The sequence below is a fragment of the Rhinichthys klamathensis genome, unplaced genomic scaffold (genome assembly GCF_029890125.1).
Source record: "Rhinichthys klamathensis goyatoka isolate OS25496 unplaced genomic scaffold, OSU_Roscu_1.1 h1tg000180l_1, whole genome shotgun sequence".
Lineage (NCBI taxonomy): Eukaryota > Metazoa > Chordata > Actinopteri > Cypriniformes > Leuciscidae > Rhinichthys > Rhinichthys klamathensis.
Window position 1 is genome coordinate 1485183 of NW_026606708.1, and position 21446 is coordinate 1506628.

A 21446-nucleotide genomic window follows, 5' to 3' on the forward strand; every position below is an offset into this window, starting at 1 on the left:
AAAGTCTGTGTTTATAAAGCAGACATCTGGAACCATGAGTACTGGCCCTTTTAATGCAGACAAGGTTTTCACCATTCACTACACAAAGGAAAGATTTTCACTTTGTGGTGGTATTACAGCATGCCAAATCACATTTAGCTCCTCAGAGAGGTGTGATGGTCTAAACACTTCTTTCTCTGTGTGGTGAAATCCTACGTTTCATTCTGTCTTTCTCCATATTAGGAGAGAACGCAGGTAGCAGCCCCTCCTCTATAACCAGAGGGGATGTCTCGGATAGTGTGTGTGTGTGTGTGTGTGTGTGTGTGTGTGTGTGTGTGTGTGTGTGTGTGTGTGTGTGTGTGTGTGTGTGTGTGTGTGTGTGTGTGTGTGTGTGTGTGTGACTTCCTGTTTCATGAATCAGCCTTTAGTCACTCCGCAGATCTAATGCTGATATCTCACATACTAGGCTAATAAACTGGCAGCACATACCCACATAAACACAATTTCCTGCTTTTGTGAAATAAACAATGTATTATGTTTATCTTTTATACATTAATGTTTTTCTCACATCCCTTATCTGCTGTTTTTTTTTCCAGAACTGATTCAGAAATATCTGATGAATAATGTGGAATTGATTTAAACATAGTAAAATGTGATATACAGAGCTGAGTAGCCTATTTATTGAGTCTATTAACATAGTCAGATTAGCAAAAACATTAATTTAATGTTAAAAAATAATAAATTAAATAATATGTGTACAATGCAAAATTCGAAGAATTAGAACTTGAAGGACAAGTGTTTTGTGGAAATTCAGCGGAAATCTTTTTGCAGGCATAACTTCCGTGTAGGTCTACTGAGAAGAGATAGATAGCCTACATAGTAATCCATATTTAGCATTACCTTGTTTAAACCACTTGTTGCATTTAGTAGGGACGCTAGGGACGTGTCCCTACCAATATCCAGTGACACTGATATATCCCTAGCAATAATTTCGATCAAAACTTAAAATATATTTATATATTGATGTCCCCGTCCCCACCAATTTCAATATCAAACCTACGCCATTAAGTTGTTGGTATAAAAAAGTAAATAAATCAAATAATAAATTAGGCCTAAGGTTGGTATTGGTCTATAAAATTAATGTCATGATTTAACAGCTCAATGTCTATCTTTGGAATTGGTCAACAAAAGAAGTTGGTTCGCATGAGAAATAAACGACGTCATGTCTCAAATAACTATAATAGGGCAGGCTAATAACAACCTGAAACTAAAAACACATGCGGTGGAATTATATTGTTGTGTAATATCAAAAGGTATCATCGGGGTGTTGTAAGTGGTCTTTCGTGTCCGGTGAGTCTCTTTAAAAGGCGTGGCGTAGATACTATTGGGTTTGTGTCCATCTTACTGCATACGCACGAGCTTATTTCACCGTCAGCGATCACGGAGGCGTCATCATACGCACGAGCGCTGTCCGTTTGAATCAGTGGGTTTACAGACGCGTATCCCTTCACACAGTTATAAGTCGAATGATTTGCATTTTAAAGCGTATTTAACCAAATGCTTATCTGAATTTGGATTTAACCCACTGAACCTTTATATGGACTGCGCGCTTTGCAGCATTTTATCCCACTGTATTTTCCCCGTAGTCAGATAGTTAGATTTCAAATTAAGACGAAATGGCAACGGACGAGCTGTCATCGAAGCTAAACCGTCGGCTGCAGATCGAGGACGGCGACCACGACGCGGTGGCTTTGGACGGGTCTCATGAGAATGGAGCTCACGAGAAACCGGCCACGGCCAGCGCGGATTCAGAGCTGGGAGCCAAACTGCAGCGGCGCGGGGAGCTGAACGAGGGCGTCGGTGGACATCAGCAGCCCAGCATGAAGGTGTTCAACCCCTACACAGAGTTCAAGGAGTTCTCGAGGAAGCAGATCAAAGACATGGAGAAGATGTTCAAAGAGTAAGTTACTCATACTGTCACCTGCAGTGCTGCTGCAGTAGATGTATGACATGTGCATGTCATATCTATCTATCTATCTATCTATCTATCTATCTATCTATCTATCTATCTATCTATCTAACTAAATTAATTGTCTGTCCATCCATTCATTTGTCCAATTAATTTACCCTAAATGCCCTAAAAGAAACATGTTGACAATTTTTCCTCTGGTTTAGTTTTAGGTAGCCTATTATTTTAAAATGAAAGTCCACATTTCAACATTATTTATTTATTTATTTAGTATGCTTTTAATAAGGTCTTTACTGATATTTCTGTCCCATTAAATCTTAACTGAATGTTTAAACAGGAACAAGCTGTCTAGTTTTTTTAATCTATGCTACTTTTGTCACTCTCTGTTTACTCCGTTCTGCAGCAAATGTTTTGGCTGAAACTCTTTCACACATCTAAGAAAGGACCATAACCTCAGCCCCACCCAAGTCTGTATCATTTATTCCACATGCTTTCACACATAGATATATGTAGGACTTTGAACCATGGGTTGAGAAAGTCCCTTAGGTCATGCTCAGGTTTCATTGCGTCTCTAACCAAAAGGCATGCCGTGCAGTCTAGACTGCCCAGTATGACACAATTCTGTAGCCACCTTGGCCGGATCCTTAGTGAGACTGCTCTCTTTATGGTTACTGAATGAAGGCAGTTTAAGAATTTTCCCCACGTTCGACTTGCAACTATTGTCAGAGCTTTTGTAAATGCTGTCTGCTGCATACAGGGTTGGCACAGGGCCTTTCATGTCAGGCTAATTTCACTGAAAGAAACAAAAGAAACTCCTCTGAGCCGAATGTTGGGAACTAGAGGCAGCTACGGGAAGCCGAATCTTCGTGAGAGTCGCTCTAGGAATGTGTCCCCTGTGCTCTCTGTGGTGGAGTGGTCAGTCCGAAGCTGTGACTGCAGGGTCGGTTTCACACAGGCCTCAGCGATGTGAGAAAGGGGGCTGGTTGAGAAACTAGTGCACTGAGGAAGTGATGGGTTCCTCTCCCCATTTCTGCTATCAAACAAAGCTACCATTGTTGTAAATTAGCCAAACCAGACCGCCCAAATCTGTGTGAGGAGCCCTTTGCATCTAGATGAGTTGGCTTGTGTAGCATTTTTCGTACACAAATGAATTTCATTTATCAGAATGTGATATTTTTCACAGATTCTTGTTTTTATTATTATTTATATACTATTATAGTATTTATTCGTATTTTGAATTAGCTTTAAAAAATTGTTTTGTTTTAATTTGAGTAAATTTGTTATGGCCTTTTGTTATTTTTTTTATATTTCTATATGGCTTTATTTTTTATTTAAGGTTTAGTTAACAATAAGCACATTGATTCGGATACTTCAGCCAAAAATGAAAATTGTCATTTACTCACCCTAATGTCATTCCAAACCTGTATGACTTTCTTCTATGGAACACAAAAGAAGATATTTTGAAAAGTGTCTCAGTATTTAATTTATTTTTTTTGTCCACACAATGAAAGTCACTTTGTCCAAACCAACATTGGACCCCATGGACAATAACGACTTCTTTTCAAAATATAATCTTTTGTGTCCTGTCCTGCGGAAGGAAGAATGTCTTACAGGTTTGGAATAACATGAGGGTGAGTAAATGATGACCAAAATTTAGTTTCTAGTTGAACTGTCTCTTTAAATAATTGATTTAGAATAATCTGCATTAGAGAACAATTCATTATGGCTGTTCAACTGGTTAATCTAGTTGCAAAATAGATGTGATACCAGTCTATCGCAATGGTTTCATTACCTCTAGATAACCACATGGGTGTTACAAAAGTAGATAAAGGCTTGCTGGAGCTTTTTCTTCTGCTAAATAATTGTTAATAGACTATTGTTTCAGAGTATCACCTTTTCTATTGTGTCTGTAAACGAGTTCTTTGTGCAGCCAAACGCCGAGTTCACTTTGCAAGACCTCGCCCAGGGTGAGATATAGCACTAGTTTCATTCGGTTTCTTTGATGATGTAGCCCTTGGCTTTATATGGGCTGAATGAGACAGGTTTCATATTTAGGAGAGTGTGAAGTGTGCATAACTCCCTTTGTCACAGAGGAAACAAAGCCTCAGGTTACTTCACAGGTTAAACATTAGCTAGGGGATTTCATGGTCTATTCCCCTTTAAGAATCTTTGTGAATTTAGTTGCTTCTCCATGTTGTTTAGCTCCATACATGTTTATGGCAACAGAGGATTGTGCACCTCTTCAATTGATTTATTACTTTCCAGCTATATAATAGATGTTTGTGCTGTTACCTGAAGCCCTGAATATAGATAACGAAACATGGATTAGACATGGCCGGTGAGGAGGCAGGTTGGGAACGCTTTATGTGCCTGTATGCAGTCATAAGAACTCATTGATTATCTCATAACTATGACCTTCCAAACTAATACTGATATTCTTAGCTTTGCATCACATACTGTAGGCACATTCAGTACTCGATAAACGCTCAAAAGCTTCCGTTGCTGTGAATGTTACTTTCTAACTGCTTTTGTGCAGAGGGAGGCAAAAAAACACAGGGAGAGAGAAAGAACTGCGTAACAGCCATAGACTGGCCAGAGTCCAGCTGATAAGAGGAATGCAGGCTTTGCCTTGCCCTCAGGCCACTTTTCAGAGGGATTCAAAACTTTTGGTTCAGGACCAGCATTCAAACCCATTATTTCTGGGTGGTTTTTGTAGGGAATCTTAATGTGAAACTGTTAAAACTTTGCGTAGGTCATTTATCTTTCATGGTATGGTTGTTAAGTAGTGATTTGCATATTTTCTATTTTTATCAGAAAAAAAAACCTGCACTAACCCAGATGTTTTACATATCTGTGGTAATTGATAATAATGTGTACAAATGCATGTATTGTTCACGGTTAGCTAAGTACACTAAAATACTTGTTGGAGCTGTCCAATGCACCTGCTTTGTTTAAAGGTACAAGGAATTGAACCTGAAACCTCTGTGGTTGTTTCTTTTTAGGTGTCAACATCTGCAAAGTTCATAAAAGAACATAACCCTGTCTTAAGATTGATTTTGAGCAGATGCAAGTTTAGCATTGAGGATTATTCACAAGAGGAATTCATTCATGTCTGAACATGTCTTTTGAAGTTTCTGTGTATTTTCACCTCACCAAGAATTTTTTTGTTTACATCAGATACAGCAATCAAACACCCATCTGACTAAAATTGATATATTTACTAGGGATGCACAATATATCAGTACCATATAGGTTATTGGCTGCTTTCGTTTTTCAGCATTAGTTTGTATTAAATAAATATATATCTGATTATATTGGATAATTAATTGTTCATGCTCATTTCCCCCTTTTTTCATTACTTTCTTTTATCTAACCTTTTTAAAACACTAATAATTTAATACCATTACCATATTGGGAAATGTCAGAGAGAGAGAGAGATTTATTTTGTATAGAGAGAGAGAGAATGCACATGTTGTCACAGTAAATGGGAGTCACTGCGATTATACCCACTGAGTGGCAAAAACTGAGTGACAGCGTTGGTGTTAAAGGTATAGCGGAGGATCTTTCCGAATTTTAGAGAAGACCCGCCCTCTCCAATTTTTTAAAAAATGCACATGCGCAACACTCTATTTGCATGACTTGTGCCAGGGCTAGCATCGCTAATCATAGCTTACATTAACTTTTACTAGCAGTGATTTTAAATGGATTTCTCCAAATAGCATGACAAACTTTACCTGTCTAGTAGAATCTTCGCGACTGCGGCATCAGTGGGAAGCCCAACCTGTGCTTTTAGCGCACGCCAGCGTGTGAAATATTCACCCAAAATCACTCTGGTCTTGTTTCTATATTCTGCGGCCTTTCTCTTCTTATCATACACTTCGTATACATTTTTTCTCTTTCGACCCTCAGCCATTTTCAAAGGAATGGCTGAAACCGTAACTCATCACACATAATACACCTGAAAGTGCACATGCGCAGAAAGCGAAAACTACATAGGGACGAGCCCGTACGACGGCCTTACGTAAACATATCACCAGAATGAATGACACTTAGGTGGACCAATAGTATAGACTACCCACCCGGAAAAAGAAAATCCTCCGCTATACCTTTAAGTTTGAATGCAGAGAACACAAAAAACATCTTAAATGGATTGCTGCAATTCGCAGAAACTACTGGAATCCAGGCAGTGAAACGTGGATTTGCAGTTACAATTTTGTGTATGTTGAATTTGGGGGTAAAATAATACACTTGGTTATATATTGTATTGACAACTCATCTTATATTCTGCGTAACTAGTTTTTGCCAGCATTTATTAAAAAACATCCATTATGATGATGAGTAATACAAGTTTAAACAAAATATATTGAAACAACCAGTTGGATATCAATGGATATATTGAATATCCATTGATTTCCTCGTCACTTTAATTTAGCCAAAAAATGCTTTGGCACTCACTAGCTGAGGGGGCACGTGCCAGCAGGAAAGTGACATCAGTGCATAGCCTCATTGACTAATTTTGAATATTTAATGTATATGCACATTTCCCCTTTTTTACATTTTGATTACCGTTGTCTAATCTTTAAAAACACCTATAAATAAACACAAATCTCAATATGAATTCATTTTTCACACTATCGATTATAATGTTGAAATGCAAAAATTTGATTTTGAGGATTGATTTTTATCAGTAAATGGAAATCCATTCCACTTCTGCATGCAGTTGTATGATATTTTAAGGGGCAGCTATCTTAGATGCTTCAAACAGATGAACTCCAACCCTACTTATCCCCCCGCTCATTGGTAATACTGTCTCTGATCATGTGAATGGCAGGTTGCCCGAATTGGCTGAGAGATTATGTGTGCAGGCCCCATGCTGTGCCTACATATGAGCGAGAAGCTTTAGCCCTATGAGGCGTGTTCCTGCGGAGTCGCCTCCAGTAATGAAGGAAGCAGAAGATAACTCTGTGCTCTTCCTACACTTTTCTCCAGGCCATATTTCCTAGAAAAGATAACATCTGAACATTTTAGGAATGTTTAGACGTAAGCCATAGCATATCTGCAGGGCACAGAGGTGTCGGAGTGAGTTGTCAGTAGGAAAAATGTAGCTTGTTTCTCATTGGTAGCCATCATAAACTCATTGTAGTCATGCATAATGTATTATAGCAGAATGCAATGAACACTTCTTCACTCTCAAGCTCATATATTTGCCAAGTCCTTAAATGGTTATGCCTTTCTCCCTGCAGAGAACAGAATGATGTGATTATTCTCTAAATCACCCATTTCCTCATCTCTGAATATCCTGTATGTTTGGGGTAAAAAAACCTTAGCGCAGTTGTTCAGTTTGGATGGCAGGATGTTGTTGTGCTTCTATGATGTAGATGCATTACAGCCAAGGAATTTATCCACAAAATCTCCTGCATGCTGCCAAATCCAACTGACACAGTGACCTAAGAGGATAAGACAAAGTTAAGAGAGAAAAGGAAGCCAATCAATGCACGCTGTCTCAGCAAATAAGATATTATAGGGGGGGTATTTACACTTGGTCACTTCATATATTTAAGACGGATAGCAAGTGATCACTCAAACCATACACAAGTCTTGAATTGGAGTCTCTAAAACTTTTAATTAGGTTCCCTATTGGTTTGCTTCATTCAATTTAACAATTTAACAGCAATATGTAGTATAAAAGACAGACGCCAGAAGCGCAAGCGGTGTCTTTTCTTCAGACGTTGCCAGTAGTTGTGTAGGTGTGAGGTTTATTTAGACGCACTCCATTATTTGGCTTTCACACACAGTCATCACATGCTCCTAATGACTCATTTGGGCAGCAGGAAGTGCATTAGTTTAGCTGTTATGTTTCCAGAAAGGCCATATGTAACCTCAGTACTCCTTCAGGAAGTTATCTTCTTCTAGTTCTTGTCCCACCAGGCCATTCCTCCCTATTCTTTCTGTTTGTGAATTTTTTTTTATTTTATGTTCATGCTTTGCACTCTTTGCTCACTATAAATAACCTCTGGGATTGTGTGGCCATTGGCTGATCCGTGAAGGATTCTGCTTAAGGACTAATGTTTAGTCACCTGGTCTATAATCCCGACATATCAAGGTTAGTGCTCCCTGCGATCATCAGCTACAGCGGTGGAAAATGCAGTGCCTTGCTGCAAACAAAAACTGCATCAGGGCTTACCTCATTAAATATTCATGAGCTTTGTACAGTCACAGAAACATACATGGTTTTAGGTAGGGCTTTCCCCTGATAGTCAACTAAACATTAGTCGACAAGAAGAGGCTTAGTCAACAAAATATTAATTAGTCGGTTAGTCACAGGAATAAACTCCGCAGGAATTGGCGAATCTCACAGTCTGTGACAGATCGTTGAAACGGCTGGTCCATGTGGTAATTCTGTCGGGGCAGGAAATCCAAATATTCTCCTATCATTCATCGATTTCAAACATAATTGAAACGCGTAAGAAGTAGCCTAATGCCTGCTACAGATTGTGCGTTTTAGCAGTCCTATAAGATCATTACAAATCACACTGTACAATAATGACACCTACTGAATCGTAGGCTACGATGCAAATTAGTATAGAACAATAAAACGTCATCATGCGTTAGTGTTGAACAAATAGAGCAAGATAGCACTTTGGCAATTGTGGTTATGTGCGCAAAAAAAAAAGAGAAGGAAGCAAAATAGGAAAAAATCGATCGGTCATGGCTAGGGAAAAGAGGCCAACTTGGCATGCCAATTTTGCAAACGTAGTTTGAGGTCAGTAGTTTGATAATGGCCGTCTTTGACGTACCTTGTTGGACCACCGTTGAGGAGCCACACGATCACAGAAATCGCTACGATTGATCATCTTTCGTCTGGGACAGCCCAAAATCATACACTGTACCAGGCATAACGCTAGCCCCATTACATGGCCATTTGCTCTAATGTTAACCTAGATAAATGTGCGCTATTATTAGGCGCATATCCAAGTGTTCGTGCGGAGTGTGGAAGCTAAATTAGTACCGCACTCACTGCATGACGTTTAACTTAACGTGCATTTCTCTCTATACTATTTCTCTCAACTCCATCTTTGCAGCAGACACTAACTCAGAAAACACTAGTTTATCAATAAATTATTAAAATATTCAGACTGTCTCCTTTCAGTTTTTTCCCGACACATTTATAATTACTTTTGCTGATGTCGTTGCAGCAAGCTTTATGTGAGCACTTGAGCTCTTAATTAATATTTTAATGGCTCGTTGTTTTGCCTTAGTATTTCTCTGTAATGTAGAACAGTGTTACTTATAATATTCTTTCTCAGGCCTGAAACTCTTTTTCCAATGCCATCACTCAATTTAAATAATTAAATTAATACCATAAACGTGCAGCTAGGTTACTAAGGGCTTAAATGAATGACTACTAGTCGACTAGAAAAATCTTTAGTCGGGGAAACCCTGTTTATGGAAATAGTTAAAGGGGTAGTTCACCCAAAAATTCAATTCCTGTCATTAATTACTCACCGTCATGTCGTTCCTAACCCATAAGACTTTCAGTCATCTTCGGAACACAAATTATGTTTTTTTTTAAAGTCAAGTCATCTTCATTGATATAGGCTAGCACTTTTAACAATGGAGATTGTTTCAAAGCAGCTTTACAGAGATAAACATACAATTTACGGTAACAGAGATTGTTTTGGCTTTATAGCGATTTTTGAATAATGTTATTTCCAGCTAAAGTTGGTTTTGATTGATTCACTTCCAGCAAAATTATCATTTGTTATTACATTAGGGGCCACTAAGACGATGGCGTTCTCTCTAAACAGACTTTAAACGCGAACCTGTGACCGGATGGCGTTCACATGCGCATTAAAAATTGATTCTATAGTTATATTCGTTTGAATATGTGTGAGCAGGTTTGTAATTTCCCAACAAACCATGCTTAAACAAACTACTTGTCTTGCCTATAAATTTGATACAGAATTTTATTTTATCACTTCGAGGTACGCAAACCGGATTTTCAACAACGCTTTATCTGTAGAGTGGGAAAGGGATCCTCCATAGGGAGAGGATAGTTGACACTTCAGCACTGCATTGTCATCGGGTCCAGGCGAATCTCCTTCGTCAGATCTGGATACGGCCTGGATCCGGCAGGCTGCAGGAAAACCTCGGGATAAACAAAGACACTAAAGTTAGCGTAGATGCCATTCTTCTTATGATGTAACGAGTACATCTGGATTTAAGGGAAGTGTTCCCAGTTCCGGCTGACCTAATATATGCAGCCTAACAGAAATCATAAAATTGGAATGATTTCTGTCCCTCTATTCACAGCTACGCAACTACCACTTTGACGCTTCAAAAAGTTCATAAAGAGATCGTAAAACTAATCCATATGAATTGAGCAGTTTAGTCCAAAGAGACCCGATCGCTTTATACACTGAACAGATTTATTTTAGTGTTTTATTCACATATAAACATTCATCAACTCACATATAAACATTCATCAACGCACACATCAGTTATGATAAATGGAAGTTCAAGCATGTTCGCCTGACATGCGAGAATCAATAGGGTTCATTCTTGTGTGTTACGCAGCACTTTTGAGCCTCCATGAGAACCAATGAGGTTTGTTCTCGTGCATCAAGCAGGTTTGGTTCAGCTTATTTTTTTGTTTGCTGTATGTTAATCAGTACTGCACTGCAGTGACTGTCATCTATGGAGTGGGTGGATAATGATCCATCTTGACAAAATGTTAACCTTCATGCTTTTAGCATGTCGTCTTTATATTGCGAGCTGGATTGAATATCAGAATTGAGAAGCCTGGATCATCTTCAATTTATAATTAAATTTTACAGTCTCCGGTTCAAGTGGAGAAGCTGAAAATGATCTGAAACATTTTGCTGTCGATATTCTTGATTGTAGAAGTTTCAAAGCAACCATTTGTGCAAGAATCTCAAGCGTGTGTGAAGAGCCTTGAATGCTATTGATCTCCGCTAATTCATGGGGAAACTGATTTAAGTGGATCGGATGGTGGTGGCAAGGCCATGTTCTGGAGAAATATGAACAGGAAGCTGTCAGCTTCTGCTTTGAAAGCAAAAATGTATCCTCTAACAGTTATCTTTGTGTTTTTTGAGTAATACATTTAGCTTAATTTTTATAAATCAAGAAAAAGGGGAACAATTGCTGTGGTTTTGACTATTCTTTGCCAATTAAGTCTTGCATAAGAACATGAACTAGCTGATCACATTTCAGAAAAGTGTTTGTGTCTTCCCTTTCATAGGTTACAGTCGTTTAGAAATGATTTTGTGTAGGTTGTTCATTTCAGATATGCATATCAAGTTGTGCCTGATAATATGGGGAAGTTTAAATTCTCCAATCATCTGTTATGTAACTGACCTTAATTTCATTCTCTTTCTTATGTTGAGGTTTGCTGTTTCTTGTCTCTCTCCGAACCATTCCCTCATCCCATCCCATCTCCAGAAATTAAATTGAGCGTGAATTATGTCATCACACACGCTGCACAGATGTGAAGTGGATGTAAAATGCTCAAACTAACTTTTTAGGTGTGTGTGGCCCTGATTGATCACGCCTGTTACGCTGGGCCATCATAAAGAATGTGCTCCGAATTGATTGTGTGTTTGTGGGGGTTTTCCCATGACTTCGCCCGTTAGCTGTTGCTTGGCAACCTGGGATTAAGAAGATTGGCAGGAAGAGAGATAGAAAAGGGAGGGATGGTGGAAAAGAGTTGGTTGGTCACTCCTTGTGCGTCATAGTGCAGTATGAAGTTTTGTCCATGATGTGCTGATATAAAAGAAAATGCTAGTGTCCTTCAGACCACCTTAAGCTGCAGCCTGGAATACTGCTGTCTCTTTTTAGCTCCAAGACATCATTCCACTCAAATTTAATCAGACATTTTTATAATTAAATCAGCAGTAGCTTTAGGCATGCATTAAAGCATGACTGTTCTGACAGGCATGAGTATTAAGGCTAGCATCAGGCAGCATTTTAGTACATTTCACCAATTGCTTAATCTCAAATCCTGTTACATGCCTCACATTTTGACAAACAGTTGCTTTCAAAGTCCACAATGCACAATCCATTTAGCTCCAATGGTTGCTTTAAGTAACAGTCTACATGAATTTTACTGGTGAATTTTACTGGTGAGCATCGACAGTTTCGCTAAAATGTTTTTCACTTTTAAACTCAGCCTAATTTAACCCCAGCTGTATTCAGTCCTACCACAAGCTTTCAGAGTTTTAGTACAGCATCACACACACACACACACACACACACACCCCTCACCCACATACACACACAAGCACGAGTTTTTAAAGATGCCAAGATGTGTAGATGTTACCATGTTGATAGGTGAAAATGAAACTAAAAATGTTATTAACCAATGCCAACTTAGCAGCTATTGCTGATTGCCAAGTATCAGACTAGCTGTCTTATGGAAGTCTTGCAGTACCTTTATTGAATTTTACAGAAAAATAAAAAAGTCGTAAAAAAAACTGTGATACCTTCCTTCTCCAAAAATTAAATAAATAAATCTTAGTTATTGTTGTAGACTAAACTGTCAAATTAATTTTCAATATTCAAATTGTAGTGATTGTAGTGCTGACAGAAACTATGGCAGATTAAAATTATTTGTAAGAATAATAAAATCAATCCACATTTTTTTTTACCACTATGTATAGGGCTGCCCCTTATTAGTCGACTAAATGTTAGCCGACGAGAAGAATGGTCGACTAAAAAAAATAATTTACATTTTTTCAGTTAGTTGCAGAAGAAAAGATTTGGCGAAGTCTGTAAAGTCTCAAAGTAAGCAACGGTAACCAAAGGTGGCGGAGCTTAGCGAAGAGTCACTTGTATGTTGTCATAGTCCCAGTCAGGAAAAGTCATTTCACTCAGTCTGTGGCCATATTTGCAATGGTTCCATGCAGCTATTTTGGGCATCATGCAAGACAAACACCTGTCTACTTAAATGGATAAATGCTAGAATCAGCTTGTCAAACTTGCATTTAAATAACATATTAAATTTGAAGCAGCAACAAAATCTGATATGAACTGTCCCATAATTTGTTTCCTATGCTCAAATAGCAATCCCAGGTGACAAATCTGTTTTTATGTGAACCAGAGCTTCTAAAGGACAGTTGCAGTGATGCAGTGACTTTACGAATTACCGATTGTCTCTTTTATTTAGATTTATTGCATGCTGCACTTTCTCCCATTCATTGTAATTTGAGTGAACGGTCTTGTTATATTTACAATCTTTGAGTTGTCCATCTGAAGAACTGATGCTAATGTCATTGGTTTGAAGTGTCCATTAAGTTGCCTATTTCAAAATGATTGTCTTTTAAGTCAGATGTCTGCTTTTGGATGGCTCAACTGATGTGTTCGTTTTGAAATCCTTTGTTAATTAATTTTGAGAAGGAATTTGGAAGTGCAGCAAGTTTTTCTGGGGTCAGTGCTGAAATAACAGATCGAAGCTCTCACAAGACTATTCATGCATTTCCTGTTCCTCATTCTCTCTCACTTGGTTTTCTGACTGAGTCTTTGTTTTTCTACAATGTGTCATGTCAAGTATGCAGGATACATTCAGCACATTTGTGTCCGTCTTCAGGAGCAGTCAGCAGTACCCGAGCTAAACCCACATTAGCTGAAGTCTCTGTGCTCAACTCCAACACTGAGACTTGTTGCATGTTTAAACATTTACCTTTTTAAAGAGCAAGAAAAAAATTCCTTAGCTTGCATTCAAGTTCAGGCTTGCATGGAGAAGTGTTTCAAGAGTTCTTGAAAGAGGAATTTTTTTAAATACTCAGAGCGCAAATGTAGCTACATGCTAGCTTTTGTGTTCCTTCTCTTGACTTTCTTTATAATTACTCATCAAACTTGATTTCTTTCCAACAACAGCATGTGAATTCACTCAGGGTTCAAATGCAGCTATCAGCAAAGCCAATCAAATGAGACAAACCTTTTTGCTAAGGCAAAAGGAAGTCTGAATCTGCTCATCTCTCTCATGGTTATAAGGAAGTGCTGATTGCATTTGCTTCCTCAATCATCTGTAGTGTGAGGTATTCAAGTTATTGACTTATTTGGGCAAAAATGTTGATCTTCCTGAAGTTGAACTTGGTGACAAAAAGGGGGAAATTTCTTTATTTCGGCACTTGGGCAGCATCTGCTCTGCTTGTCCATATAGATTGTAAAAGCTGCATTTGGTAAGAAATAATCTGTGTCCCACTCCCAGATTTGTGCAACCAGCTGAACTGTTACTGTTTTGTCTTGTTGGGGTTTTAGCACTTTGGAGCTGTTAATGGCCTGTGACGTGCCTCAAAACACATGGTTAGAGTAGATGGAGTCCGATGTTTTTTTTTTACCACTTGATCTTACACAAACTAAGATACACCTAGATCAGAAGTTTTCATTTTTGTTTTATAACCCTTTCATAACCCCAAACTATTCATGGAACAATTGTAATCAAATATTGTAATGTGATTTATCTCAGAGCTTATTGCTTTGGTTCAAGGCTTAAGACTGAGTTATTTTTTAAATGTGTAAATGGAGAAAACGAATAGGAAATGATATACAAGTTAGATTTTTTTTTTTTTTTGAAAGTCTTATGCTCACCAAGGCTGATTAATTGGATCAGAACTGTTTTGTAGTTTACTATTTATTTATTTATTTATACCTTTGATGGCAAAGCGGAATTTTTAGCAGCGCCTTTAGAAATTATTCTAATATGCTGATTTGGTGCTCAAAAATATTTCTTAATAAGAAGCACATGTTTTCATCATTGAGAATAATAATTATGTGGAATCTTTGATTAAAGAAAATCAGGATTCTTTGATTTATAGAATGTTTAAAAGAACAGAATTTATTTGAAAACTTTTGTAACTTTAAAAATGTCTTCACTGTCACTTATGATCAATTTAATGCATACTTGCTGAATACACCTCTTCATAAAAATAAAAATAAACTATTCTTAATGATAATTAATCTTTTGAACGTTAGTGTTTGGAACCAAGTCTGCTGGAAGTGTGCCATATTGATTAACATGGTTTTGCAATGAGATTTTTGTAAATTCTGAAACTTTCTGGCAGGCTATGTCAGTTTCTATGTAAATGAGGGTTGGGGTAAAACAAAAGGTCATAAAATGTACAATGTTCAGGGTAAAAACACCTGTTGAGCATGACAGAGAGGAAGTGGCGCTATTTAACACAGTGATTCAGCTTGACTGATGACAATAAAATAAAAAGAACACCGAAAATCGAAGCTTGGCAGTAATCTTTGGCAAATCTGGGTCATTGAAGAGCATGACGAGGTTTTCAAAAGTAAGTGTAGCCCTATGTGATTTCAGGCATTGAGGTTTGACTGCAAAATTAAACATGGTGGATTTAAATTACAGCTGACCTTTAATCGCACTGGGCATGCTTGACCTTTCTTTTGTTAAACAGACTAACCGTATGCGGACGTAAATTATTGATTTAAAACCACTATGGACACTGGTTGCCCGGTTTCCAAAGTGATCTGATTTTGCCTTTTAAAAATAAACCACCAACTCAATCTTGCTTGCCTTGAAATCACATTAGTGTGTTTAACTGCTGCTGTACTGTAATCCTTACCCAAACCCACGATAGCAGCATTCACAGAGAAACACAAGTCCTTCACAATGGCTCAGATGCTTCACAACAGCGATCCCTCATCAAACAGCATTTTTCAGAGCCCTGTGATCAAGGTTAGCCCAATGTGTCAGATGCCACAGCATGAAGAGTTAATTTAAGAGATTCTGTGCCCCTGAACCTGAACAGACTCTTTTGGCCTTTGAATTACTGATAGGAAGATGTCAGTTAGTTTGTGATACAGGGTTAATGAGGAGTTATTAAGTGTGTGAGAGAGACTTGGCATCAGCAGGGTGTCTTGTGTCGGTAGACAGGAATACAATAGCTATGTCTTTGAGGCAGATGGACACACTCCATATTCATGAGCAGGGTGCATGCTGGGATTGCCTAGGAGTTAATGAGGGAGATAAACTCATCACCAGAATGAATCCAGAAGGAAATGGGAATGGGTCACAATACTTATTTTATTTTAATATCTCTTATTTAAGTGTAATATCTTTTACTTTACTTTAAGATCTCTTACTTCATTTTATTTTTGTCCAAAATATAGATGTCCAAAACACATTGTAAAGTAATCTTAGGATACTATCAGGTGTATCTTTCAGGGAAGAAGGAAGAACAAAATAAAAAGGAAGTGAGAATCAGAGGAAGAAGATTTTTCAAACTGTTGATAAGAGCCTCATCCAAAAATACATTGGCCTCTACTTTAAATAAAATGGCCATGTTGCCATGGAAACGTAAAACCTCATCTTTGGGCAATATGCGTGTTTCTGCTTGTATGTGGACGTGTGGAGGAAGTGGTCTCATACATAATGATTGAGAGTGACTAGTCTATCCTCACTAACACATTGCTGCACAACCACTCACCCACCAACATACAATTTTCTGACCTTTGCACCTGAAAATGTGCAACTGTGGAACAGTTCAGCGCACCTTCTCTTTATAGATAGAAAAGAAGAGGAGGCAGATATTAATGTCTCTTGTTTTATAAGCCATAAGCGATCACATCTCTGCTGTACCACAGGAAGTGTGTTCGTTTGTGAGAGAGATTTAAGGTCAACGAGAAATGACAGAATGTTTAGTCTGCAGATTTTGTGTTTAAAGTTCCCAAATTTTAATGCAGCCAAATGTACACACTGGTGTCTTTGATTGCTATTAACTCAATAAATTACCAACAGCTCATAAGCTGTTTATTAAAAATGAAGGGGAGACATTAAGATGATCTCTCAGCATCAGGTATAATAAATGTGTGACTGTTAATAAACACTTCTGCTCTGACTAATGATATTGATGCTGGCTGGTCAGCTTTAATTATTTCTTGGAAGTTTCAGAGCGTAATAATGTATATTACTCAGGGTTGACGCCATATCTAATTGTACATAAGTGAAAACAAGATTGGTTGTACTAGGGCCGGTTGCATAAACTGCTAAGACTAGTCTTACAAGTTAGACATCAATTTTACAGGTTAGTCATCAAGTTAGTGATCAAGACTGTTCATAACTTCAGGTACATAAAAGCAGTAGATTGGTCTAATTTGATACCAAAATGCAAGACTGATTTTTCCCAACTAACTGCAAGTTGGTCATACTAGTTCTTAAAGGGCACCTATTATGCAAAATTCACTTTTACATGGTGTTTGAACAAAAATGTGTGTTGGCAGTGTGTGTACACAACCACCCTAAAATGATAAAAATCCACCCAGTGCTTTTTTTTAATCCCCATTATTCATAAGCACTGTCTCAGAACAACTTGTTGTAAGATGTAAGAATGAACATAGCAGTCATCATTTGATACTCGAAGATGGATCTGTTAGCAACTGTTCGTGATCCAGCTTACAGTCTCCTCAGCCTAATGTTACTGATCACTGCAGTAATGAAAGTGAGAGCAGCACGGACTTTATTACAGTTCATCCGAGTCGTTTTACGGATATAAAGTTCGACACCACTACAAATGGCTGTGCCCTCAAATAGAGCACTATTTAAGAGTATAGGAGGCGATTTCAGACACAGCCAAGTTTTCCTGCTAAGCTAGGCACCAGTTATTCTTCAGCACTGCACTCTATTGATCATTGGAGGTATTGCAGTAATATCACCAGTGATGAAATGGGCAGATCCTTTCAGAAACAGAGTGCATACATTTTTTTTTTTTTTTTCATGATATTTCTGCTTCAATCATTTTGTTTCTTGTGTGTGCGCAGGTATGATTCAGAGAAGGATAACTACATAGATCTGATGGAGCTGAAGCTGATGATGGAGAAACTCGGAGCACCTCAGACTCATCTGGGCCTGAAGAACATGATCAAAGAAGTAGACGAAGACTTGGATGGCAAACTCAGTTTCAGAGAGGTAAATTCTCCTATGTGTCAAAACAGTTGGTTGCAGATTTGGCCGTAATTCATAGCAAAAAGTACACTATGAAGAGCTGTACTTCACATGAAACTACTATTTTCTGGGGTGAACATTCCCCACATTAATCACCTCCATCCTTTCCTCTAGTTTCTCCTTATCTTCAGAAAAGCAGCAGCAGGAGAGCTGGCAGAGGACAGCGGACTTCACGTCTTGGCACTTTTGTCGGAGATTGACGTGTCAACTGAGGGAGTGAAGGGAGCCAAATCATTCTTTGAGGCAAAAGTAAAGAATCATGACATTTAATACTTTTATTTTCACCATCTTAGTCTATGATAGCTCTGTGTTTCAATTATGACTTTAATTTCCTGCCTAGATGAGTTGCATTGAATGCCACTGATAAGAAAATTCAATTTAGGATCCCCTAAAATGTATATTTTCCTCTGTGACAGGTGCAGGCCATTAACGAATCAAACCGGTTTGAGGCGGAAATCCGTAATGAGCAGGAGGAGAAGAAGCGTCAGGCAGAAGAGAGGAAACAAAGACAAGCCGCTTTCAAAGAGTTGAAGTCAGCCTTCAAATAGCCGCATCCACCTCTACAGCCTCGATTTATGTGTGTGTCTGTCTGTCTGTCATCAGTCCCCCGCAATCAGAGATACTATGCAAGGCTGTGAAATGCTCAGAAATCCATGCAGATTCATCTTCCTGAGAGAGGGAACACCTGTGTAGTTTGTGCTCATGAGCGGATCTCTTGTCTAGTTTTATCTTTGCCTCTTTCTCTCGCTCTCTCTCAGGCTGATTTTGAATGTGAAGCCAGACACTGATCTCGGTACACTGGATTGGATTTGTTCTGTTGCAGTCGCATGAGTATATATGTACTGTAGTTCATTCACCTCATCGTTGCGTCAGTATCGGTTTAGCTTTAACGGCATCTTGTGTCTTGTTCTTGTCAATGTGTCAGTAGGTTTAATTCTAACGCTTAAGGGGTTTTAAAGGTTTTTTTTAATCGACTTGTACTCTCAGTATTCCATATCCTATCTGTTGTATTCATATCAGTGGCATCATTTCCTTTTTATCCAGGAAATGCTTTACACTGTACCGTAACTAATTAAATTTTCCTCACTGACCCTTTAAACATGAGAGGATTAGTGTACATCAGATCTCTGCTCTTGTTCACAGAAACATTAAGAGCATAAAATAGTCTATATTTTTACTGAGCAGAGAGAGAGATGAAGAGGTGGTTTTGGGTGTATGCATGTGTGGTGATGATTGTAATGGTGTTTGTTGAGTGTTTATATATAGTTTTTTGCATGGTCACTGTGGTGTCGTTGTCCATACATGGTTCCCTTTAGTCTGTAAGGTGTCCAGTATTCAATGTGGCACACACATGCTTTACAATTGGTCTATAAAATCAAAATGGGAAATTACTGTAAATGTAAAATGGCTTACAAAAGCAAGTAATTGCAACTTAGTTTCAACAATTTTGTGGTTCATGTCAATGGAGGTGTTGGTAGGACAAGGTCATCTGACTGTTTAACCTCTGAACCCCTGTATTGAGTTTCCATGTGTGCTAAACGATTAACTGTGACATGCTAATGGGGTCAGTCAGATACCAGATGGATGAGTGAAATCCACCACCTCAGCTTTTGTTTAAAGGAATAGTTCACCCATAGTTTTATTTACTTACCCTCATGTTGTTCTAAACATGTATAACTTGTGTATAACAAAAAATGTTTAAACTGTTTTTGTCCATATAATGAAAGTCAATGGGGTCCAGAACTATTTTAGCTTTCATTGTATGGATAAAAAAAAAACGCTTAAACATTTTCAAAATATTTTCTTTTGTGTTCCACAGAAGCAAGATTGTCATACAGGTTTGGAACGACATGATGGTGAGAGAATTATTTTTGGGTGAACTACCTCAGTGTCAACTGCCTAAATCAAAGTCTGGCTTGCTTAATATTTGTCAAATTATGACCAAGATTAGAAGCCTTGCAAAACACCCCATTCACAGTGAGATGAGGTGAAAGCAAGTGTGTATTATTAATAGAATCTAGGCATTTGATTTATTAAAACAATATATAGGCATGGCTGTTCTGTAGACCTGGTGCATGAATTCCAGCATCAAAATGACAAATGTTATTTATTAAATATCTAGTTTTAAAAAATAGAATACTGTGACAACAACTGAAAAATGAGGGAACATATCATTCCATAAGCGTAATGAATTGAACGTTTAATGGTCATGTGACATGCAGTACACTGTGGCAAAAGTAACTGAGATGCTATGTATAAAGACAAATCTATATTTTCATGTGATGAAAATCAAAAAATAATTTTAGTTTTGTATGGAAAGGGGTCTTGTGAAAAGAAACATTCTTATTTTTCGATATGTATTTTGTTGCCTACAATCTTGTCTCTCTTCTATTCTCCGTGTATCAGATTATCCTTTACAATCAAATAAATAAAGGCAAAATACCTTTATTCTTTTCTACATTAGAGTCAATATTGTTGGTAACTGCTATGCTTCATGTTCCTTGTTTCTGTGTTCTGAGTCACTGGTAAATGTTCGTTGTTTGTTCACTAGTTCTGTGGAAATTCAAACAATAGGTGTAAAAATATTTGTCTCCCAATCTTTCCAGCCATCCACTTTCTTTTTTCATTTGTTACCTACTGTTGAACTGAAAAGTATTTTGAATATTGGGTTTTAAGGGGTTATTATAGTAGTTTATATGTTATTGGTTGGTGAATGAGGAGTCGACTGATGACACCAATCAAACAACTTTTGCATTCTGTTAGAAGCCATGCAACAATCTGTCTTTTTATTTAAAAAAACTAAGTTGAGAGGGAGAGAGATGTTAGCTGTTCCATTGTTGTTGTGCCAAATGATTTTGCACTTCGGTATTGTGTTAGGCTTGTTTTAGTACAACATTCCGCTGTAAAGTTTCCTGAAATCCTTCATGATACTGATCAACAGCCTCAGCAGATATCATTTGAGTTAATATGAGAACAGTTTATTAGAATTTAGACTAAACATCACTGATCTACAATGTTAAAAATCGTGATTAGTCATTAAAATCCCTCTACAGTTTTGGTTTTATAATTAATGTTTGCATGTCTAAATATCATAAATACACTTTTGGCAGTATTAACTTCTGTGGATTTCTGTGTAAATTCTCTTCCTTCCAAGCTAGAGAACACAAAAAGATTATTTTTTTTAACTTTATTTTGCTAGAATTTTTTTTCTGTGAAATGTATTGCCAAGAGGATTGGAAATGACAGTGTACTTAATTTCATTTTGTGGCATGTTTATATCGTTTCATTCTTTATTCCAGAGATTTGACAATGGTTGAAAGGGCCTTGAACCATCCTGACCATATCTGTACCTTACTGTCACTGTCTCTTTCAGTTGAAACTGGTGGTTATGGTATCATACTCTTGTAGGCTTATACATACTGATATGTGGCTTCTATAATATGCACATTTATTTTTGATTTTCTTACTAAAATGTATAATTATTCTTGTGACAATAAAAATACTTTTAATTTGGAA

The 21446-nt window shown here is 37.7% G+C and overlaps 1 protein-coding gene across 1 annotated transcript; it reads left to right on the forward strand.

Annotated features, from left to right (window-relative positions):
• Positions 1 to 1412: 1412 nt before the first annotated feature.
• Positions 1413 to 19605, forward strand: efhd2 (EF-hand domain family, member D2). The gene is made up of 4 exons (XM_056260910.1): positions 1413 to 1939; positions 17747 to 17894; positions 18045 to 18179; positions 18347 to 19605. The coding sequence occupies exons 1-4, from the start codon at positions 1656 to 1658 to the stop codon at positions 18476 to 18478; spliced, it is 699 nt and encodes a 232-aa protein (XP_056116885.1). The 5' UTR covers positions 1413 to 1655; the 3' UTR covers positions 18479 to 19605.
• The last annotated feature ends 1841 nt before the right edge of the window (positions 19606 to 21446 follow it).